This window comes from Capricornis sumatraensis, chromosome 1 (genome assembly GCF_032405125.1).
Source record: "Capricornis sumatraensis isolate serow.1 chromosome 1, serow.2, whole genome shotgun sequence".
NCBI lineage: Eukaryota > Metazoa > Chordata > Mammalia > Artiodactyla > Bovidae > Capricornis > Capricornis sumatraensis.
This window is the reverse complement of record NC_091069.1, coordinates 236,712,991-236,736,728: the sequence shown is the minus strand read 5'-3', so window position 1 is coordinate 236,736,728 and position 23,738 is coordinate 236,712,991. Positions and strand designations below refer to the sequence as shown.

Below are 23,738 nucleotides of genomic sequence, written 5' to 3'. Positions count from 1 at the left end.
AAACAGTATTACCATTTGTTGCATGATTTTCCCTAGTTTAAGTGTTATTACTACGAAATCTTAGAATTCTAAGAACCCAAATAATGCACATCAGTGTTTCTGCAGAGGCCAAATCCCCCAGAAAAAAAGGTGGCAGTGTCTGGAGACCAGGGATATTACAGCTGGCGTGTTTGTGAGGGGGTAGGCAGGCAGCAGAGGTCTGGCCCTAGGAACCTGGGACATGCAAGCTGGCAGGATTACAGGATGCAAAGAGGTCCCTGACCCCTGGATGTCCACAGGGGAGAACGCTGTTCTGCCCTCAAAAGATCGACTAGGACTCCAGCTCCCGGGACCTATTTGGGTGCCTACCATGCTTAGAAGAGGCTCTGTAGTGGACCTCAGCACCCCTACCTGTCCACGTCAGGCCAGGCAGGAAGTGGAAGGCGTTCCCGGTCCAGATCTTGACTCTCCACTGGCTGCTGTGTGGCCTTGGGCAAATACATCACCACTATGAGCTCAGTCTCCCCAGCTGCAAAACGGAGATAGCTGATTTGCTTACCTCAGTGGGTTAACGTGAGGATTAGCAAGGTCGGGGACATTGAGACCTGGGAGGCCAAACAGCCCACAGTCACCTCAGTGAGGAGCCTACAACCTAATCGCCTTCAGTGGAAGGCAGCTTCCTCTCAGGGCTATCAGAGGCTCAAATATTTGTTGAATGGAAGTTTGGAAATTTTGAAGGTCTGAGCCCTGGCCTTTGTGCTCTGCTCTTTGTGTCTGGATCAATAGAGCAAGATCCCTGCTCAAAGCCACAGCAGCGTGTGAACATCTGATCTCCTGTGATGATGTTGGTGGGAAGGTGCTTTTTGATGTGTTCTGGGCAATCATTTACAACCTGCTCCTCCTCTAAGATGACGACTTACCCAATCCCCGCGTTTAACCTATCGGTCATTTTTATTTTCTTCGCTGTGTTTTTTTCCAATGTGTTAATAGTGAAATGTCTTAATTTTGTAATCAGGAAAAAGTTGCAAAAAATACCAGAGTTCTTCAGTCTAATCACGACTGGCTTGCCTGCATCTCATCTAGGGAGGCCAGTGCATGCTGTCTGGAGCCCACACTCTCTCCACTCGTTAGGAAAGTGGGGGTGTGCCTCCTGCTTTTACGGGGTCCCTATGAAAGGAGGAGTCTCTGTCCTGACTTCATGGAAGCTTTGTTTTCCTCGCTGTGCCAGCCCAAGGCTTGGGGTAGCATGGACCTACGAGGTCCCTTCAACCACGTCTCCTAGTTACTGCCACCCTCCAGCTGGCTGGTGACTCCTCAGTCCTAAACATGCAGACACGAGCATTCTGTAAACATACTGAGCTCTGGGCTCACAGATGCACACAAGAGAGAGCTGGGCCAGGCAGGCTGCTGGAGACCAGAAGGGATGCACAGACCACCAGAATCACCAGGGTGCAAAGTCCTGCCCAGGGCCATCCCCTTTCCCACCCACAAGCCCTCGGGAGGACTCGGGAAGGACGGCAGGATCCTCCAGAGCACAGAAAGAGAGCTCAGGGGGAGGAAAGTGAATAGAATCACAACATACGTCAGTATGAGAAATGAAACAGTTTTTAGTCTTCAAGTGTATGAAAAGGTCTTTTTCATTCTATTTTTAGGGGGCTCCAAAATATCTCTGAACCAAGAACAAAGAGAGAGTCAGAAAAGCCGTCAGGAAAACTTTCCAACTTGAAAGAGTGAGAAACCAGAGATAACTAATGAGAACCTACTGTACCACACAGGGAACTCTACTCAGTGCCCTGTCATGACCTAAATGGGAAGGGAATCCAAAAACAGAGGGGCTGTATGTAAACATATGGCCGATTCACTGTGCTGTACAGCAGACACTAACATTGTGAAGTGACTATACTCCAATAGAAACTAACTTAAAAAATAAAATCCACACAGCTTCTAAATGAAGCAATAGTCAGTAAATAAAGAGTGGGAAGCCACCCAAGGCTTGAGATTGTAGGTGCCAGGGGGCTCTGCAGGGTTCCTCGGGGACTCGGAGAATTTTGCATTTTTTAGAGAAAAGGGCTCTGTGTATCTCAGTGACTTCGCTTTGCCTTCCAGATTCCGTACATAGAAACCAGCGCCAAGGACCCACCTCTCAACGTCGACAAAGCCTTCCACGACCTGGTGAGAGTAATTAGGTGAGTGAGGCTTGCCACCCGGAGGCAGGGCACCTTGTCCACGGTGGGCTGGGCTCTTCCGGGCCTTGTTCTGGGTTTCTTACGCCTCTGTCCATCTCTCTCTGTCCTCCCCACCCACCTGTGCCTTCCCCTACTCCCTGTGGATGGAGCCACAAGCAGACAAAGCGCTCTCCTGCCCAAGGTACCAGCGCAGCCTCCTCCCTGGATCTCCTGCATCCTGCAGCTCAGACTCCCCTTGGGCAGTGCCTCCATCCTCCCCGCCACCCCCCCAATCCCAGGCTCTCCCGACACCAAAGCTGCCAACTCAGTAAAAAGTAGGCCCTCCCCTCTTCCCTGATGTCAGAGCACCCCTTCACATTTTAGCTGAACGACCAGCATCCGATTCCTAGGCTGCAGTCACAGAGGCTTTGCACACGTGTCTTCTCACCAGTCCCCACGCACTGGTGGTCTGTGAGGATTGTCAGAAACCCCAGCCATGGTCTCTTGTACATTCTTTGGCACAGTTAGGTGTAAAGCTTCATCATCTCATGCTTAGATGACAGAGACAGCCTCCTGGCTGTCTCATCATCTTCTCTCTTTCCTGTTTCCAAAGTCCTCAACCTGCAGAGACACCTAGTCAGTGGTTTGTAGACGACGTGCATTTAGCCTGTTGTCTTGTGCTGGGGACCTCTAGGGCTGGCACAGAGTTGTGGAATCACATGCAGGCTGTAACCATGCGCTTCCTGACCTGCCATCTCTCAGCCCCCCACCCCCAGTGCGTGCACACCCTCATACTCATGCACACACACCCAAAAACCTCCTTTTCTGATTATTCCCCAGCATGGACTGTGGTTGGCAGCCTTCACCTTATGCTTTAGCTGGGAGTCTTGCACTCATGAAATTATTTTCTCATGGGTGTTTGCCTGGTGTTAGGAGATGCTACCACATCAGGAGGGGGTGATGTCTTAGTTATGGAGCTCCTAGTTCCAAGAACAGGTTTTAGACATAGGAAAAAATGAACAGGACTTCCCTGGTGGTCCGGTGGTTAATACTTAACCTTCCAATGCAGGGAGCAAGGGTTTGATTCCTGGTCAGGGAGCCAAGATTCCCACGTCTCTCAGCCAAAAAACCAAAACGTAAGCCAGAAACAATATTGTAACAAATTCAATAAAGAATTTTTAAATGGTCCACATTAAAAAAAATCTTAAAAAAAATAAAATATGAAGCACAGACGTAGAAGCAACACTGTATGACACATAACAGCTTGATATTATATGTGATGGAAATAAATGCAGCCGGAGCATGTTATCAGGAAGTCTCACCAGTAGGAGGCAGGTTTTGCTTTGCCCTCTCTCCCTTCCCACTTTCCCTGCCTTAGAGATGCTTTCCAGGCCAGGCCTTCTTCCTCCAGCATCCAGGACCAGGATGTCCCCTCCCTACCCCTCTTCCCCCACCCCTCCCCATCCAGAACCAGAGCTGACCTCCCAGTCACAGACCCAGGAGCAAGGGAGGAGAAGGCAGGCAGAAGCAAAGGCCCTTTGTAACATGGCTTTTCTGTCCTTCCTTCTCTCTAAAGGCAGCAGATTCCGGAAAAAAGCCAGAAGAAGAAGAAGAAAACCAAATGGCGGGGAGACCGGGCCACGGGCACCCACAAACTGCAGTGTGTGATATTGTGATGGCCCGAGGCCCTGGGCACAGTGACCGGGAACTGGCCAGCCCTCGGGACCCTCCACTGCCTAACTGCATCGAAGACCATTCTAACCATGACCCTTGGCCCGAGGACTTGCACAGGAAGGGAGAGAGGGAGGGTGGGCAGGGAGGAGGGAGAGTCTGGCTTTCCTGGAGGGGCACAGGTGGCCCGGTGTCTCACCAGAGACGAGGAGGCAGCGATGAGCAAAGCAGCGTCCGAGCCCCTGTGTTGACGCAGTCCGGTCCCTTCCTCTCTCGGTGGCTGTGTTGTTTCTCTGAACTCCATAGTGTGGGTTTGATGTGGGAGGGTTTCTCCACGTACAAAAACAAGCCATGATCAAGCTCCCCCCAACCCCACCCCTAGTCCACAGTGTCTGAGCCTGGGTGTCTTTTGTAGGTTTTTAAATTATTTTAGGGACTATTATTTTATTGAAGGGGTCTGTACCCACTGCCTGCTGAAGTTTCAAGCCTTCAGCAGACCTCTCCGATATCATGTCTGGAATATTGTGGGTTTCTTTTTAACTGAATTTTCCCAGCCGTGCCAAAACTCAACTCATTATGAAAGTAGAGTGACCGAGAGACTGGGAAGTTCACAGGGACCCTGGCTGGAGGTTCAAGAGAAACAGACCCCACTCACAGCCTGTAAACTGGAGAGAAGAGAGATGTGTTTACCCAGAAGGCTTTACTGTGGTTCAGGATACAGATATTATGAAACAAAATTTTATTTTGCTGAGGAGAGGGGCTGGCACATCAGTTTTTAAAGGGCTTCGCCTTAACCTGGAGATGTATAAATTAAGCAAGCTGACTGGCATTGTGAAAGTGTTCGTTTCTTTTTCACGTGTTGTGGGTTAAGTTCTGTGTTCTTTGCAGCAGCTGTGAGAGAGCATTCTCCCGTCACCTGCGCTGTCTGGTGCCTCTGATACATACAAACACACTGAGCAGGTGTGAATGGTCTCCACGCTGAAGTCGTCTAACATGGACTCCATCTGGAAAATTCTAGTTTGTGCTAAGTCTTCACCAAAAATGATCCAATACTGTTCTTACTAAAATAGCACCAAGACCTGAAGCCATTTTCCCTTTGAGTCAACTGACTCACTTCTTCAGTCCAATAAATGAGCAAAAACCCCTTGAAGTATTTGCAAACTTAGTATTACAGGTTGCCTTTCTGGCACAAACTTTTATTAACCTCTTGGATCTTTACTATAATTGGAAGAGAAAGAAAGGTTGGGGTGGTGACAGGGCTCCCCTACACCTGTTTCTACAAGGGGCCAGCCCCCAGCTCCTTGACAATGCCCACCTGCCTCTCAGGTGCTGCTGGTATGAGCCAGATGGGGTGGGGTGGGGTGGGGCAGGGTGGAGGGGCAGCAGGAGCCGCAGCACACCCCCGAGAGTCAGAAGACGAGGCAGTCGGCCAGTGACTTTATTTTCTATGTTACAAATCAGGCCACCAAGCAAACTAGAACATCCCTAGCAGGTGGCCTGGCCATCACTTGGAGAAAGAAACTCTGGAGCAAGTGAACACCCAGCTGGACATGGAGACACCTGGATTCTTCTTTCGTTTTGAAAGTATGCTATGGTCCTGACAACGAGGTCACCAGCAACATGGGGGAAGGGGTGGGGGCACAGCCAAAGAGTGACTCTGCTGCCGAACGAAATAACTTGTTGGAAAATTAGCCTTCGTGATTTGTCTAAATGGCCCTTTTTTTCTGAGTCGGAAAGGAAAGATAACAAAGAACATTCAGCTCAGGCATTCAGATCTTCCCAAGACCCTGTAATGTTAGTGGGCCTTGTAAACACCGACAGGACAAGGCCCTTGCCAACTGCCATGCTCCTCTGGGCCACATCCAGCAGCCCAGGTACAGTTGGGTGGCAGCCGTAAACTGAAGATGAGGAAAAGGCAAGACAGGGAAGAAGGAAGGAGGGAGATGCAGTGATGGAGAGAGTGGTGGAGCGGGCCAGGAAGCCTTGCCCACAGGGCAGCATCTGCTGTGAAACGTCCCCAGGCATGGACCACCACCAGCACCCTTAACCACTGCGGAGCCTGCAGTTCCCCAGTGGCACTGGGGAGTCTTGTTGGAAGCAGACCAGTTGACTTAGAATGAAGCCCTTAGCTGTGAATGTAACCAGACAAGGGGATTCCAGCTGCTTCTGGGCCCTCCCCCAACTAGGGCAGTGCCATCTACCCCAGCCCCATCTTCCAGGGCATCTCTCCTGCACTCAGCACATAACCCACGATGCTGAAGGCAGAAACTGGGTAAACGATGGCCTTCGGCATCCTCCCTGTCGAGTTAATAGTCCACCTTCATTTCCCATGACCTCATTTCCCCCACAGCTGTGATGGGTAAATAACACGTTTGAAAGATGGTTCTCTGCATTTTAGAGAACAGTGGGCTCTTGGGGCAGTGACGGCTTCCACCTAGGCCTGAGTTACAGTGTACCCAGGGGTACCCCCAGCACGTGGGCACCTGGCAGGGGCGGTTCGGAAAACCAGTAGCCATGCTCCTCCCTGAGTGCAGAGCCCAATGAGGCTTGTGTCTTTCGTGACACTGGTGTTCCTACTGGTTTTTAATTTGAATTGTGCTACCGTCATGCCCCCTGGGGCACACCATTCCTGAAATCCCTTCACCCCCTGCCTTTGTCACTGTGCGCTCACAGATTTCCTTCTGACATCCTGCCCCTCCCCTCACTGAGAGGGCTCCTTTTCTCCCCTCAGAGGGCCAGCAATCCGAGCCATCCTCCCCACCTCCACGCCTGGGGCGATAGCCACTGACTGCCCCTCACAGGGGACACTGGATGGCTTCAGTTAGGACCTTGTGCGCCCCCCCTCCCATCTTCTTGTGGAGAGTGCCTGTGAGCCTAGTGTGGCCTGTCTCCCGTCCCCAGGAGACAAGACCTACTAACACATGGCAGCTCTGACCCCTCAGAGGCCCCTCAGACGTGTTACAGTCAATCCAGAGCCAGAGACAGGTCCCCTCCCTTTGCAGCCCCCATTGGAGTAGGGATTCCACATCGGGTTTACTTAGAATGAAAGACACTTGAATTGCTGAGCGCCCGTGAGCGCCCAGCTTCTGTCACACAGTGTTAGCCATTGTCTATGCTAGTGGCCGTTGTCGTGAATCGAATGATGCCTGGAGATCTCGATGATGCTTGAGCCTTTTGTGTAACTTTTATTAAGTCTTTGTGTATCCCAACTCATTAATAAAGAAAAGCAGAGGAACTCTTGTCTGTCTGGTTTCCTCTTACTCAAATATTCCTAAAGTTACGACGAGAATATTGTTTGTGGTCAGTGTCCGGCCCAAAATGACACCCTCTTGAAGAGCAAATCTAACGCGAGGAGGAAACCACAGGTGGCTATGAGTGATGTCCCCATCCTGCGTGGAGCCAGAGGATGAAGGCAGGTGAGCACTCGTTTAGAGGCACAGCCTCCTGATGTCCAACGGCCCTGCATTCGGGCTCTGCCTCTGACTTTTATATGCCTTTGAGTAAGTTACCTGCTTCAACCTTTAGCTTCCTCGCCTATGAATGGGACAATGATGTGTGCTTCCTAAGTAGACAAAAGCTAAAGCTAAGTGTGGGCATCCATAGTACAGATCCTAGGAATGATGCTCTTTGTAAAGGACACCAAGTGGATTGTCTGACATTGCTTTTCATGGAAATTGCCCCCTGCCCCAGTCTGTAAGGTTACTGTCTTTTGTATAAAGTGATTTCTTTTCTCTTTTGATTGAAACTGTTGGATACTTGGCAAAAAACTTTGGGTCTTTTTTCCCAGGGTGTAGAGACCAAATCCCTTCCTAGGTACTCTTTGGGTGATGAAAGTTGAAGTAGGTTAACTTGGGGGCTAGAGGAAGCTTCTTGTCCCCTCTGGGCTGGAGGCAGAGAAGACTGTTGACTAGAATGGGGAGGGGTGGTGTGACTGCCTGCCTATTCATTCCTTCCACACAGATTTATTGGACTCCACCCATGGCAGGCATTGGGCTGGGTACTGGGTATATGGCACTGAGCAGGGCAAAGGATGTTCTGATAGTTCTCCTTTAGTCCTGTCCTACTCAATCGAAATCAGGACAAAATTCTCAACTCTAGTTGTTCAGTGATTAAGAATCCGCCTTGCAATGCAGGGCACATGGGATTGATTCCTGGTCACGGAACTAAAACCCCCCATGCTTGGAACAACTAAACCTGCGCACCACAACTACAGAGCCTGAATCTTCCAAACTAGATAGTCCACGTGCCACAGCAGAAGATCCTGTGTCCCTCGACTAAGACCTGACACAGCCAAATAAATGAATATTTTAAAATAAGTAAATCCAGGCTCTAAAGAAAGTCTGCATTTCAACAAGATCCCCAGGTAATTCATATGTGCAGTAAAACCTGAGTATCACTGCCCTACAAAGGATATCAACTCAGCATCGGAATGAAATCCAGGCTGGATGCACTTGTGCCTTGGGAGCCCGCTCAGCCAGTCCACCCAGGAGAAGTCTCATCTGCTTTCAGATTCTGCCTGGCCAGGCAGCAAACTCAGAAATGTTCTCACATCCAGCAGGTGGTTTCCTTAATTATGGGAAGTTTTTACACAAAGGCAAATTGGATCCCAGTTTGCTTCTCAAACACTCAAACATTCTTCTGAAAATGTAGACAGCCACATTCAATGTACAGAGCTCTGAATGCAAGCTGAGAACACACAAAACCTCAGTGTTCTTGGAGCTTTCTCTAAAGGTGGGTGTTCTGTACCAGCTAGAGATACTCTCATCCACAGGACTGTCACTTTGCAGAGTTCCACCATCGTGCCCGGGGCTTCCCTGGTGACTTAGCTGGTAAAGAGCCCAGGCGACACAAGAGACAAAGGTTTGATTCCTGGGTGGGGAAGATCCCCTGGAGAAGGAAATGGCAAGCCATTCCAGTATTCTTGCCTGAAAAACTTCATGGACAGAGGAGCCTAGCAGGGTCCATGGAGTCCTAGCCTAGCCTAGCAGTCCATGGGGTCACAAAGCGTTGGATATGACTGAGTGTGCACGCGCCCACACACACACACACACATTGTGGCAAACAGCGCATTATCATGCTGATGTGAAATTTTAAACATGAGAAAGCTGAGTTCTACCAGCCAAGAACTGATGGATGCTTTCAGTAGAACATACATCCTGGCAATGATAAGGGAAACCATTAACTCTGACTCAAACCAGCTTCCTGTTCAATCACGGGACACATACCTGGACTGATGAACAGAGATAAAATAATCAGCTAAGTGGCTCTCAAAATTTGGTCCCCAGACCAGCAGCTTCAGCATCAACTGGAAACTTGTTAGAAATGCGAGTCACCTAGGCCCGTATCAGCCCTACTGAGTCAGAAATTGTGACTTGAGGCCAGCCTTGTGTGCTTTCCTACCATGTGGACAAAATGGCAGTTTGTTTGGTTCTAATCTGCAGGACAGCAGCCCACTTTCTGGGGGAAGTTGCCCAGATCCTCCTCTCACTCCTCTGTCTGATGAACAAGCGTCCCTTAAAGGGCTCTAGGGACCACCAGCAACCCTCGTATGGGGGTTATTCACCTTGGCTCTGTGGGGTGATGGGTGGGGTGGCTGACCCCCTCTCGACCCCTCCTCAAAATCATATGCAGGGGGCTTCTTGGGTGGCTCAGTGGTAAAGAATCCTCCTGCCAATGCAGGGGACATGGGTTCAATCCCTGATCTGGAAAGATCCCACATACTGCCGGGCAACTAAGCCCAGCGCCACAGCTACTGAAGCCCGCCCACTCCAGAGCTGGCGCTCCACGAGAGAAGCCACTGCTATGAGAAGCCCACACACGGCAACTAGGGAGTAGCCCCTGTTCGCTGCAACCAGAGAAAAGCCCAAGCAGCAATGGAGACTCAGCATGGCCAAAAATAAACAAATCATAAACGTTTTTCAAAAACCGTATGCAAAATTGTGCATACATATACATTCTTCGGGGGAGATGGTCATGGATTTCCCCCCGAGTGAAAACGTGAACTGGCCCCTTGAACCTCCTTTTCTGACTGCTAGTTTCAAGGCCACCAAGAGCAGGGAGAGAAAATGAAAGGAGCGAAGGTCCATCTTTTCTTCTGCGCAGCTCTGACAACATTCTTCACACACCCCTGCATTGTCCCCGCAACATCCTGAGATGGGGGTGGCCTCCCCTCTTCTCCCCATCCCCCAAGTGACTAAGTGCGTGACCCACACATGACTCATCCAGCTCCTCCCACTGGGGTTAACACCACCTGCCGCTCAGGCCCCACCCTCCTGGGCAGAACTGGCAAAGTGGAGAGGAAACTTAGGATGCCATGAGGGCATGAGATCACTTGGCAAGCCTCCCTGGGTGGAAGCCAGGTTCAGAGAAGGGATGTAAGGCATATAGCAAAGGTTCCTGACGTGTCATCATCTCGAATTCATAACCAGTGGTTTGCAAAGGATTGTATATCAGTATTAGAATCACTTCCAGAGTTTGGGGGAAAAAACCTTGCTGCCCAGGCCACACCCCCAGAGAATCAGGTGCAGTTGGCCTGGGTCAGAGCCCAGGAATGAAGAGTTTTTAAAGCTCCCCAGAGGATTCAGTTGATGGCCTGGTTGAGACCACGAGATGGGTTCCATTTTTATGCTAATTATATATATATATTTTTTAATTTGGATGCAAAGTTGTTTTTTTTTTTTTTTTTGGCTGTGTGCGGGCTTTCTCTAGTTGTGGCCAGTGAGGGCTACTCTCTAGTTGCAGGGTGTGGGCCTCTCTCGGCAGTGGCTCCTCCTGTGGCGGAGCACAGGCTCTAAATCACAGGCTCAGTAGTTGTTGCCCACGGGCTTAGTTGTCCCATGGCATGTGGAATCTTCTCGGACCAGGGATGGAACTCGTGTCCTCTGCCTTGGCAGGTGGATTCTTAACCACTGCACCACCAGGGAGCATTAGGCTGATTCTTTGAACCATATAGTTTCTCAGTGAAAACTGGTTAATAAAAGAAGGAAGTGGGTTGAGGAGCCCAACCCTTTCTAAACCAACACTTGCCTATGAGGATTCTTTCTTCACCCAAGCAAGTCCTCTCAGAGCCTGGCTTAACTTGTTGACCAGTCTGTCCAGTCTACAATGATGTACATGTATGACCCCAGATCCAGGGGCAGGCCTGGTGCTACAGTGCTAATGCTGCATGTCTATTAAATGGATTAATAATGATTACAGATATCAGCAGGGGCTTCTATGCCTTCAAACCTAAGTCAGACAGACCTGTGCTGCCCTCCCCTGTCCCTGGTCCCCAGCCTACAGCAGCCCCAGGGCAGCTGCAGACTCGGTTTCTGAGGCTCCACAGCCTCCTTCCTCTGAAGGTCAGCCTCTGCCTCAGTTTCTACAAAGGAAGTCCACACTCAGTAGCCACCTCTGAGCTGTGCTGAGGACTTGGGGTCCCCAGGATCGCCCCTCGGCTGTCAGGGCCTCTCAGTTGGCCTTCACCCCACACCTTGCCCAGTTGCCATCCCACCCACGCCTCCTCTGACAGCAACCTCCCCCTGCAACTAGTCAGCTAAGCACCTGCCCCTCAGATTCCCTCCCCTGGTTGGCTTTCTTTTGCCGCAATCCCGTAATCCCTTCCTAGGGTACAGTATGGTTCCAACTCTTTGGTTTTTGTCGGGGCAGGTGTGCTATGCTGGGTCTTCATTGTGTGGCCTGGTCTTTTTCTAGTTGTGGCATGCAGGCTTAGTTGCCTGCTGGCATGTGAATCATCATAGTTCCCAGACAGGGATCAAACCTGCATCCCCTGCATTGGAAGGTGGATTCTTAACCACTGGACCACCAGGGAAGTCTCTGGTTCCGACTGTTAATGGGGGATGGGGGCGGAGCAAGCTTCCAGTTTGCCTGTGACCGAGGAGTTTCTTGGGATGTAAGACTTTGAGTGCTAAACCCAGGACAGTCCCTGGTAAACCAGGACAGTGGCTCCCCCTATTAGTAAGAATAAAATTTTTCACCTTGTTCTATAACAGCAATACTAATATTATCAGTAAGGTGGCAGTTCTCAAACATTAGCAACCATCATAATCCCTTGGGAGACTGGTTAAAGCTGACTCAGCAGGTCTGGGATGGGGCCCAAGCACTTGAGCTTCTCCCAAGTTCCTGGCATGTGATGCTGAGAACCCTGAATCAGCCAACCCACATCACTCGGTCCGCACAGGGTACATGCACCACACACATTCGTTACCAGCGAATGTTTCATGACACTAGCTTACAGTAAGCTATTTGTGCTGTTTGTGCATATTATCTCGTTTACTCTCCTGGGGCACCCATGAGGTAGGTAGTATGGCCCTTGTTTTACAGGAAGAGAAGACGAGGCCCAGGGACAGCCAGGCCTGATGGGGCCTGGCCTTGCTTGCGGGTCCATCTGGCTCCCAAGACTGTGCTGTGTACCACCACCCCTCCACGCCAAGGGTGAGTTGGTCCTGCAGCTACCCCACCCTCTTTTAATTTTAACTTGTTTGAGGCAAATCTTCCACTGCCTCTCCCACATCCCCGCCTTCTTCCAAGTGAGCTGATTGCAGATCAACCTCCCCTGAGGGACTCAGCAGAGGCGTTTTGAACCTAGATCACTGTCATTTTCCGGAGCTTCTGCACTGGGCCTCCTTCCAGGGACACCGCCTGGCCTGTCTGCTGCCTTTTTCCAGACTTTCTTCCTGAGCAAGGCTGGCCAGCCAGCAGTTAGCACAATGGGTGAGACCCAGGGGCCCCACGTGCAGTTTGGGGCCTCTGGCCTCCAGCCTGTGGGAGCAGCCTGCAGCCAGGGGCCGCTTGGGACCCCGCCTCAACCCTACATGAAGGTGAGCTGGAGGAGCCCTTGATGCAGGCACCACAACTCTTTTCTGAGTCAATATGACAACTTCCCCCCACCCCCTAAGGAATTCAGACTTCTGTTCCTTCTCTGCGGTTGGCATTGCTGAGATTCTGATATTACTGGTGTGCAGGGTGGCATGGGGAGGGGCCATGAGCATGGGTGCCCAGGTCTGGCCCAGCTGTGCTGCTGGCTGATGACTTTGGCAAGGTGCCCAACTGCTCTGTGCCTAGATTTCCTCGGTTATCAGATTTGGGGTTTGAATTAGATATCTACACTTTAAGAATAATGGCTGGCACGTGTGTGCATGCTCAGTCATATCCCACTCTTTGGAACCCAGAGGCTGTAGCCTGCCAGGCTCCTCTGTCCAGGAGATTTCCCAGGCAAGATTACTGGAGTGGGTTGCCATTTTCTATGCCAGGGGATCTTCCGAACCCAGGAAGCTGTGTCTCCTGCATTAGCGGGTGGCTTCTTTACCACTGTGCCACCTGGGAAGCCAATGGCTGGCACAGGGAATGTCTTATTTAAGTGTTAGCTGAAATTCCAGAATCAAATCAGTAAATGCTTCTGGAGTGCCGACTAGTAACTGCAGCCACCATTTATTGACCATAGGTGACCGCAACTGATCACCTACCAGTCATTGTGCTTTGCCTGGTTCACTTCACTTAAGACTTGGAGGAGCTGGGTGACTGCCCCAGTAAGTAAAGTGCTGGAATCCAAGCCAACTTGCCTCATGGGGTCCCCCTGCCTCCCTTGTGGGGCAGGCCTGGGCATCAACTGTCCTCCCTGGGATGACCAGTCTGAAAGGCTCCACCTCATACCCTATCCTCTGACTTCTGCCCTCCCACCTCTCCCCGTCTGCCTCTCTCCCCCAAGTCCCTCCCCTCCACCCCCGCCCCATGCTCTTCAACTGCAAGGCAGCCTCCAGGGTCTACTTACTCCACTTGTTACCCTCATTTCTCCAGGTCCAGGGCTACTCTGAGCTCTGCTCTTACCCAGCTCCCCTTGTTAAGCCAAACATACTGTACCTACATGGGAAGCCACTTGGATCCAGCATCAAGTGATTTCAAATCCTCTGCCCTATAAGTTCCATTCCAGGGGCCCTTTCCTAAAGAAATTGTCGAAGTTGCAAAGAATGGATGAACAAAGATGATCTTTGCATTCATACGACAAAAAAAAATTGGAAATGATCTAAGTGAACAGTAATTGGGCAAAATTAAATAAATAATGCAATACCTGTGACCAGCTAGTAAATGTGAACCAGCATAAGAAATGTAAATTTCCTATACTTTGACCATCCCTGGTTGTTATCATCTTTTTCAAAATGTCTGCTTAATGTAAACGTGAAGAAAATGGCATCAAATTTCTATTTTATTTTCATTTCTTTGAGCACTGGTAGGATTGGACTTTTTAAGCTTTTTATTTTTCAGTTTTTATTCCTCAGAAATTGCTTATTCATGCTTATTTTCCTAGCATCTAATTAATCTTTTAATTTTATTTATGGTTTGTATCAGTCAGTTCAGTTGCTCAGTCATGTCCGACTCTTTGTGACCCCATGAATCACAGCATGCCAGGCCTCCCTGTCCATCACCAACTCCCGGAGTTTACCCAAACTCACGTCCATTGAGTCCGTGATGCCATCCAGCCACCTCATCCTCTGTTGTCCCCTTCTCCTCCTGTCCCCAGTCCCTCCCAGCATCAGAAGAGTTAACTCTTCCCATGAGGTGACCAAAGTATTGGAGTTTCAGCTTCAGCATCAGTCCTTCCAATGAACACCCAGGACTGATCTCCTTTAGGATGGACTGGTTGGATCTCCTTGCAGTCCAAGAGACTCTCAAGAGTCTTCCACAACACCACAGTTCAAAAGCATCAATTCTTCAGTACTCAGCTTTATTCACAGTCCAACTCTCACATCCATACATGACTACTTCTAATTTTCAATGTTTAAAACAACAACAACAAAAGAAAAACTATCATTTTCAAGGCTTCCCTGGTGGTCCAGTGGTTAAGAATCCACCTTGCACTGTAGGGGACACCAGTTCAATCCTTGGTCTAGGAAGATTCCACATGCCATGAAGCAACAAAGCTCATGTGCCACAACTATTGAGCCTGCACCCCAGAGCCTTTGGGCCGCAACTACCGAGCTCACTCTCTGCAACTACTGAAGCCCACACACCCTAGACCCATGCACCACAAGAGAAGCCACCACAGTGAGAAGCCCACTCACCACAACTAGAGAAAGCCCATGTGTAGCAATAAAGACCCATCATAGCCAAAAAATAAAATAAATAAGTACATATTAAAAACCTATCATTTTCTCCTTTATGGTTTTCTGTCTTTGGTAGTAAGGCTAACCAGGTTCTTTCTCACCCAAATATTTTATTCTGATACCTTTATATTTACACCTTTTTCCCAGATGACTTCCTATCCATTAAATAGCAAAATGGAATCATTCATACCTCATACCATTGTTCAGTTCAGTTCAGTTGCTCAGTCGTATCTGACTCTTTGCGACCCCATGAACTGCAGCACGCCAGGCCTCCCTGTCCATCACCAACTCCCAGAGTTCACCCAAACCCACGTCCATTGAGTTGGTGATGCCATCCAACCATCTCATCCTCTGTGGTCCCCTTCTCCTCCTGCCCTCAATCTTTCCCAGCATCAGGGTCTTTTCCAGTGAGTCAGCTCTTCGCATCAGGTGGCCAAAGTATTGGAGTTTCAGCTTCAACATCAGTCCTTCCAATGAACACCCAGGACTGATCTCCTTTAGGATGGACTGGTTTGATCTCCTTGCAGTCCAAGGGACTCTTCCTTGGACTCTCATACCATTGTAGCGAAGATGAAATGGGCTAATTCATAGAATTATCACATGCTAGTAAAGTAATACTCAAAATTCTCCAAGCCAGGCTTCAGCAATACATAAACTGTGAACTTCCAGATGTTCAAGCTGGTTTAAGAAAAGGCAGAGGAATCAGAGATCAAATTGCCAACATCCGATGGATCATCGAAAAAGCAAGAGAGTTCCAGAAAAACAACTATTTCTGCTTTATTGACTATGCCAAAGCCTTTGACTGTTTGGATCACAATAAACTGTGGAAAATTCTTAGAGATGGGAATACCAGACTACCTGACCTGCCTCTTGAGAAACCTATATGCAGGTCAGGAAGCAACAGTTAGAACCGGACATGGAACAACAGACTGGTTCCAAATAGGAGAAGATGTACGTCAAGGATGTATATTGTCACCCTGCTTATTTAACTTCTATGCAGAGTACATCATGAGAAACGCTGGGCTGGAAGAAGCACAAGCTGGAATCAAGATTGCCAGGAGAAATATCAATAACCTCAGATATGCAGATGACACCACCCTTATGGCAGAAAGTGAAGAGGAACTAAAAAGCCTCTTGATGAAAGTGAAAGTGGAGAGTGAAAAAGTTGGCTTAAGGCTCAACATTCAGAAAACGAAGATCATGGCATCTGGTCCCATCACTTCATGGGAAATAGATGGGGAAACAGTGGAAACAGTGTCAGACTTTATTTTGGAGGGCTCCAAAATCACTGCAGATGGTGATTGCAGCCATGAAATTAAAAGACACTTACTCCTTGGAAGGAAAGTTATGACCAACCTAGATAGCATATTGAAAAGCAGAGACTTACTTTGCCAACAAAGGTCCATCTAGTCAAGGCTATAGTTTTTCCTGTGGTCATGTATGGATGTGAAAGTTGGACTGTGAAGAAAGCTGAGCGCTGAAGAATTGATGCTTTTGAACTGTGGTGTTGGAGAAGACTCTTGAGAGTCCCTTGGACTGCAAGGAGATCCAACCAATCCATTCTAAAGGAGATCAGTCCTCGGTATTTTTTGGAAGGACTGATGCTAAAGCTGAAACTCGAGTACTTTGACCACCTCATGCAAAGAGTTGACTCCTTGGAAAAGACTCTGATGCTGGGAGGGATTGGGGGTGGGAGGAGAAGGGGACGACAGAGGATGAGGTGGCTGGATGGCATCACTGACTTGATGGATGTGAGTCTGAGTGAACTCCGGAAGTTGGTGATTGACAGGGAGGCCTGGCGTGCTGCAATTCACGGGGTCGCAGAGAGTCAGACACAACTGAGCGACTGAACTGAACTGAATTCACAGAAAGCTCTAGAAACAATTCTGGCACATAGTAGGTGTTCTCTCATCAACTTTACTTCATTGGAAATGTATTCTGGAGTTAAGAGTGAAATAAGTTTTAGCTTTCATGTTAAGCCAGCTGTCCCAGTAAAAAGCCTGTGTCAGGAAGGCAATCTTTTTGTTGACCCCAGAATTCCAGGGGGAGTTCCCTTCACAGAGCAGTAATCTGGGGGTAAGTTTGCTCCAAAGCGCCCTGTGCACCCTCTCACCCAGAACTTTTCCCCCAGGCCAAATTCAAGACCTCTGTCACAACAGGTTTCCTAACGGTAGGGGGCGGAGCCAAGTCACACATCTCCGTCTCCAGTCCAGCTTCCGGGCCTCCTGAATTCAGGGCCTCAGTCTTTGCATAAACCCCCACTTCACTTGGGCCTCAGGGGCCAATGCAATCCATATTTTTCTAACCACACCCCTCCCACGGCCCACTCAGTCTGTTTCGACATGGTCACTGGCTTCCCCCAGCCTGGCCAGCATATGCCCCAGCAGGATCCAGGGAAGAACTTGCCCTGTGCTGGGGCGTAGTGAGGGGGTGAGGGTGCTCTAACCCTGGAGCGGGGGTGCCCAGCCAAGTCCCCTGGCCACTGCTGGTTCCTGGATTCAGTCAGGGCCAGATTTCCTGTCTGATGCTCAGTGTTGATTTCTCTTCCTTGTCATTCACTTCTGCAAGGACGTTCTTCAGAAGTGACACGTGTTTTCACTGGGCCAGGGGTAAGTATCGAAGGCAGGGGGAGGAGATGGATTTATTGACACAGATATTTTCTTTTAGGCCAGCAGTCCCTAACCTTTTCAGCACCAGAGACCGATTTCATAGAAGACACAATTTTCCCACAGACTGGGGGAGACTTGATGGTTTCCCGATGATTCTCTTAAGGAACATGCAATCTAGATCCCTCAGATGTGCAGTTCACAGTCGGGTCCGTGCTTTGGTGAGAATCTAATGCTGTTGCTGACCTGACAGGAGGCAGCGCTCAGGCAGTACCAGGAGCAATGGGGAGCAGCCAGAAACACAGGTGAAGCTTCACTTGCTGGGCCACCGGTCACGGCCTGCTGTTTGGCCTGGTTCCTAACAGGCCATGGACTGGTACCAGTCTGTGGCCCTGGAGGTTGGGGCCCTTGTTTTAGGCCAAGAACTGAAATGCTACTTGTTGAAGGCTTGCTCTGCACTGGGCAGGGCTGGGTCTGTTGCATAGGATGGGGAACCACTGACCAGACATTTGTGGGAATGATGCCCTGGGGCTGCACAGCAGCCAAGCCCAGAGCTGAGGGCTTTTCTCACCAGGTCTCCCCTCACTCGGCTCCCAAGAGGAGGACACTAAACTCCTCTCAGGAGAGGAACCTGAGCTTCAGAGATGTTTAACAGCTCTCTCCAGTTCTCAGAGGCCAGAGTGGCAAAGCCTGGGCTACAAGGGTGCCCTCCAAGCCAGCCCCCAACAGGGGTCTGAGGACACTGCCTCACTAACTGTGTGGCCTTGGCAAGTTATTCCAGCTCTATGGGTCAGGGTTCCCTCATGTGAAAACCAAACACATATGACTACAGTCCTCTAGTGCCATGAAGATTAAATGTTGATGAATCCACAGAGCTTATATGGTATGTGTCTAGAGCTTCCCTGGTGGCTCAGATGGTAAAGTGTCTGCTTACAATGCAGGAGACCTGGGTTTGATCCCTGGGTTGGGAAGATCTCCTGGAGAAGGAAATGGCAACCCACTCCAGTATTCTTGCCTGGAGAATCCCATGGATGGAGGAGCATGGTAGGCTACAGTCCTTGGGGTCGCAGAGTCGGACACGACTGAGGGAGCTTCACTTTAGCATATGCAGAGTACGTTCTCGATATTTCCTAGCTGTTGTTATTGGCGCTACCAACATGATGATTGTAGTAGTAGCAGACTAAGGGGTATGCGTTATTCCCATTTGAAGGTCCCCTTGCCACCAGGCCAGTGTTCCTCTCGTACACCAGGTGGTGCCATCGCAGAGCAGATGGGTCCCTTGCCAGCCTCACATGGTGGGGTTGGTCCCAAAGGCCTCTGACTGGGCTCCCAGGGTAAGAGTCCTGGGATAACAAGGGTCAGACCCCTCTACCTTGCTCTCACTCCACCCTCTGGGCCTTTCTGCCTTCTAGATTCAGGTACACCATGGGACCCAGGGTCTGGAGCGTAGCAAGTTCACCATGCATTTCACAAATGGTTCACACATGCCCAGGCTGGAGAACCCTCTTAGGAACCATTAGATGAACCCCAGTACATACCCCACTCTGGGTCTAAACACCCACAAACCTAAGTCCCTGGCCTCTGACCAGGGCTGATCACCCTGTAACCAGCACTTAACAAAATGTTGAAAGGCTCTGCCTCAGTCACAGATGGAGCTTATTAACAGGGCAGATTCCAAAGCCCCACCTGGGCAAGTGGTTCGCAAGTTCCTGGGAACTTGTGAGAAATGCAAATTCTCCCCACCCTGCTGCTGCTGCTGCTAAGTCACTTCAGTTGTGTCCGACTCTGTGTGACCCCATAGACAGCAGCCCACCAGGCTCCCCCGTCCCTGGGATTCTCGCAAGAACACTGGAGTGGGTTGCCATTTCCTTCTCCAATACATGAAAGTGAAAAGTGAAAGGGAAGTCGCTCAATCGTGTCGGACTCTTCACAACCCCATGGACCGCAGCCTACCAGGCTCCTCTGTCCATGGGATTTTCCAGGCAAAAGTACTGGAGTGGGGTGCCATCGCCTTCTCCGTCTCCCCACCCTAGACCCACTGAATCAGAGACTTGGGTGGGGTCAGTGACCTGTGGTTCAGAAGCCCTCCAGGTGATTCAGATGCATTGGGAAGATTGAGATATGCTGGCCAGCACCCTCTCCTCTCCTGTGGCCGCAAGACTCCTTCTCTCCAGAGCTCCAGTGGGTCTACTTCCTTTTTTAAAAAAAATTTTTTTTCTTGTGATGAGAACTTAAAAAAATTTTTTTAATTTATTTGGCAGCGCCTGGTCTTAGTTGTGGCATTTGGGATCTTTTCTGGCATGTGGGATCTAGTTTCCCAACTAGGGATTGAACCCAGGCCACCTGCACTGGGAGGGCAGAGTCTTGGCCACCGGCCCACGAGGGAAGTGCCATCACTCAGCGCAGAGTCTTGGCCACTGGCCCACGAGGGAAGTCCCATCACTCATAACTTCCAAGAGGCTGAACTGTTTTGTGAAGGGTGGTGTTGGTGGTTTGTGTGGTATGCCACCTGACAGGGTTGTGACAGGTATTTTCACTTATGATGGTTCTTAGAGTTATTGTGGTTTTAGTTTTTAATCTTGATGGAAATGTGTGATGTTTTCATGACAGCTGCTTAGCAAATAGAACTCTGACTTGTGACAGCCAATCTCATCAGATTTCATGATCTCTCTTGTTCCCAGCAGCTGCACTATTTTTCTCCTCAAAGGGAGGTTGCACTGAGGTGGCCCTGTGACAGCAAAAAGGGGGAGGAGATGCGGGTCCTGCCCTCCTCTACCCCCTCCCACCATGATGTTATGAGAGCCCCTGCCCTCAAGAAGTGCCAGGCCTGGGAAGGCAGCGGCATGGTACCCGAAGGAATGGTTCTGTGCCTCTGATTCCCCCACTCTTTAGAAACCTCGACATCGCAAATAGATGAATACACTTTTTGCAGAAAGTGTGAACTATTCGTGCCTTTCTCTTTAGGTCACCTCTAAGGGAGCAGTTTCACAGAACTCAGCATTGCCATCCAAATCCCCCACACATGTGGTGAAAAGGAAGCAGTAAACTTTTTTCCTGTGAAAATGGACCTGGCGGCAGAAAATAAAAGATTTTTAAAATTTTAATTACAGATAAATGTGTATGTTTCTCAGAAACCCTCAATCCAATTCTTCTGGTTCTGTAAGTAAAAGAATAGTGATCCTGGGCATCCTGGGTGGCTAGTGGTAAGGAATCTGCCTGAAGTTCAGGAGACACGAGTTCGATCCCTGAGTCAGGAATATCCCCTGGAGAAGGAAATGTCAACCCACTCCAGTATTCTTGCCTGGGAAATCTCAAGAACCGAGGAGACTTGCAGGCTACAGTCCAGGGGGTCGCAAAAGAGTCGCTTAACAGCTAAACAACAGCAACAAACTGGGTTGAATAGTGGCCCCAAAAGAGATATGTCCAAATCCTGAACTCCAGTACCTGTGAAAGTGCCTTTATTTGGAATGAGGGTCTTTGCAGGTGTAATTAAAGATCTAGTGATGAGATTATCCTGGATTTGGGGTGACCCCCAACCTGATTCCCAGGTGGCTCGGTGGTAAAGAGTCCACCTGCCAAGGAGAAGACTCAGGTTTGATCTCTGGGTTGGAAAGATCCCTGAAGAAGGAAATGGCAACCCACTCCAGTATTCTTGCCTGGGAAATCCCATGGACAGAGGAGCCTGGACGGCTACAGTCTCGGACATAACTGAGCGACTAAACGGCAGCAGCAGCTGAGTTTACTATCCAGTGTCTCACAGGAAAAGGAGACAAGATCAAAGACACGCAGGGGAGGCCACGTGAGGATGAAGGCAGAGACTGGAGGAGGAAGCCAGCTCAAGGAGCACCAAGCTTTGCTGAGAGCGTCCAGGATAAACTGTCCTGTCAGTTTCAGACTTCCGGCCTCCAGAACTAGGAGAGGGTGGATTTCTGTTGCTTTCAGCCACGCAGTTTGTAGTAATTTGTTCCATCAGCCCTAGGAAACTAACACATGTGCTATTTTATGGCATAAATGGCAAAGCCTATGAAGAAAATGATTTTCTGACAAAGTATGTATTGCCAAAGATGATCCATAGAGAGGTAGAAAACTTGAGGAATTCCGTGACAATAGAAGAACTTGGAAGCACTGTTACGGATTTATCCCTTTAAAAGGTACCATGCCAGGGCTTCCCTGCTGACTCAGTGGTAAAGAATCTGCCTGAGACATAGGTGCAATCCCTGATCTAGGAAGATCCCTCATGCTGTGGAGCAACTAAACCAATACACCACAACTGCTGAGCCTACCCCCTAGAGCCTGTGCTCCGCAAGAGAAGCCATTTCAATGAGAAGTCTGCACACCGCAATGAAGAGGAGGAGCCCCCCCTTGGTGCAACAAAAACCCACTGCAACCAAAAAAGGCACCATGCCAGGACTTTGCTGGTAGTCCGGTGGTTAAGAATCTGCATTGTGACGCAGGGGACTTGGTTTTGATCCCTAGTAGGGCAACCCACTCCAGTATTCTTGCCTGGGAAATCCCATGGACAGAGGAGCCTGGCATGATGTCACCAAAGAGTTAGTTGGACATGACAGCGACTCAGCAGCAACAAGAGCTTCCTCATAGCTCAGATGGTAAAGAATCTGCTTGCTAATACAGGAGACCAGGGCTCAGTCCCTGGGTTGGGAAGCTCCCCTGGAGAAGGGCATGGCAGCCCACTCTAGTATTCTTGCCTGGAGAATTCCATGGACAGAGGGTCCTGGCGAGCTACAGTCCATAGGGTCACAAAGAGTCAGACACAACTGAGCGACTAATACACACAGGGGGAACTGAGATACCACAAACCATGGGTCAACTAATCCCATGCACCGCAACTACTGAGCCCGTGTACTCCAGAGCCTGCGAGCCACAACTATAGGGAGCCTGCGTGCCTCACTGAACAATCCCACCCGACACAACAAAAATTTCATGTGCTGCAACTAAGACCTGAGGCAACCAAATAAATTAATAATAATAATAAAAAGGCACCATGCCAAGACTTTTACAGCTAACTTTTACTTAACTTCTCCCAAAGAAACAATTTCCTCGTTATTCCAACTTTACAAAACTATAGAGACAAGCCCCTGAGTAATTTCATGAAGCTAGAAATACCCTAGTATCAAAGTCTGGTGAAACAAGTAGAAAAAAATAAATGAGAAATTTCATGTGTGAAAATAGGGGCAAACATTAAAAGACACTCATAAACCCAGCTGAGTATAAAGAGAATACTTATTCCACACAAGGGATATTAAAAACAGAGTTTTGGCAGAACCCCACAGGCCAAGGACAAGGGTAGAATTGTCTAGCACTTCCTTTCCTTGAGGTGCCAGTCTCCCGACCTCTGCCCACCCAAGAGAACCCCCCAGACCATGAGGTTACTTGAGTGGTTGAGGAAGAGGAGTGCAGTGCAGAGGCGTTTGGAAAGCGAGTGTTATCAGTGAGCGTAATCCCCACCACCACCACCTGGCCTTGCACTTCAAGTCAAAGGAGGGGGCTCCTGAAACCTGAGGGACACAGGACCTGATAAAGACTCAAGGTCAGCAACTGGCTAGAGTTGCCCTTGTCTGACAGCAGATTATTGGTGAGGATTGTCTTTTAAAAAGGCCTGCACTTCAGATCTTCAGACCTTCAGCACTGGCCTGTGCCTATTTCCTGTGGGCCAGAGAGGTATTTAGTAGAGATTCCCCACACTGGGCAAAAGGAGAGCCGGGGACTAAGAGGAGAGGTCAACACTTGCCAACACAAGAAGGCACAGCCTGGGTTAAAATCTCTACACAAGAGAGCCTCAGCGTTGGGGGAGCAAGCCCCCCTCAGCGGCTGTGAATGTAACGCATCCCAGGGTACCAACACCAGGTGACAAACTACCGGATTAATAGGACCTTCCCACTCCTTATCTCTGCTCTCCCCCAGACAGTCCCTACAATGGTTAATTTTATGTGTTAACTTGACTGGAGCACGCAGTGCCCAGATATTTGGTTCAGCATGATTCTAGGTGTGTCTGTGAGCATGTTTCTGGATGAGATTTACACTTGAGTCCGTGTACTGAGAAAAGAGGATGGCCCTCCCCAGTGTGGGTGGACATTGTCCACTCCACTGAGGACCTGAGTAGAATAAAAAGATAGAGGATGGGAGAATTCACTTTCTCTGCCTGACTGCTGAGCTGAGATAATCAGTCTTCTCCTGCCCTTGGCTTAGGAATTACACAA

The 23,738-nt window shown here is 49.5% G+C and overlaps 1 protein-coding gene across 2 annotated transcripts in view; it reads left to right on the top strand.

Moving 5' to 3' along the window:
• Nucleotides 1–3,918, top strand: part of MRAS (muscle RAS oncogene homolog) — a 63,650-nt gene extending 59,732 nt beyond the window's left edge. For both annotated transcript variants that reach the window (XM_068972014.1, XM_068972008.1), the window contains exons 5-6: nt 2,086–2,165; nt 3,721–3,918. In XM_068972014.1, the coding sequence (XP_068828115.1) occupies nt 2,086–2,165; nt 3,721–3,820 (180 nt within the window). In that variant the 3' untranslated portion in view covers nt 3,821–3,918. The remainder of the gene's footprint in view (nt 1–2,085; nt 2,166–3,720) is intronic.
• Nucleotides 3,919–23,738: the final 19,820 nt, after the last annotated feature.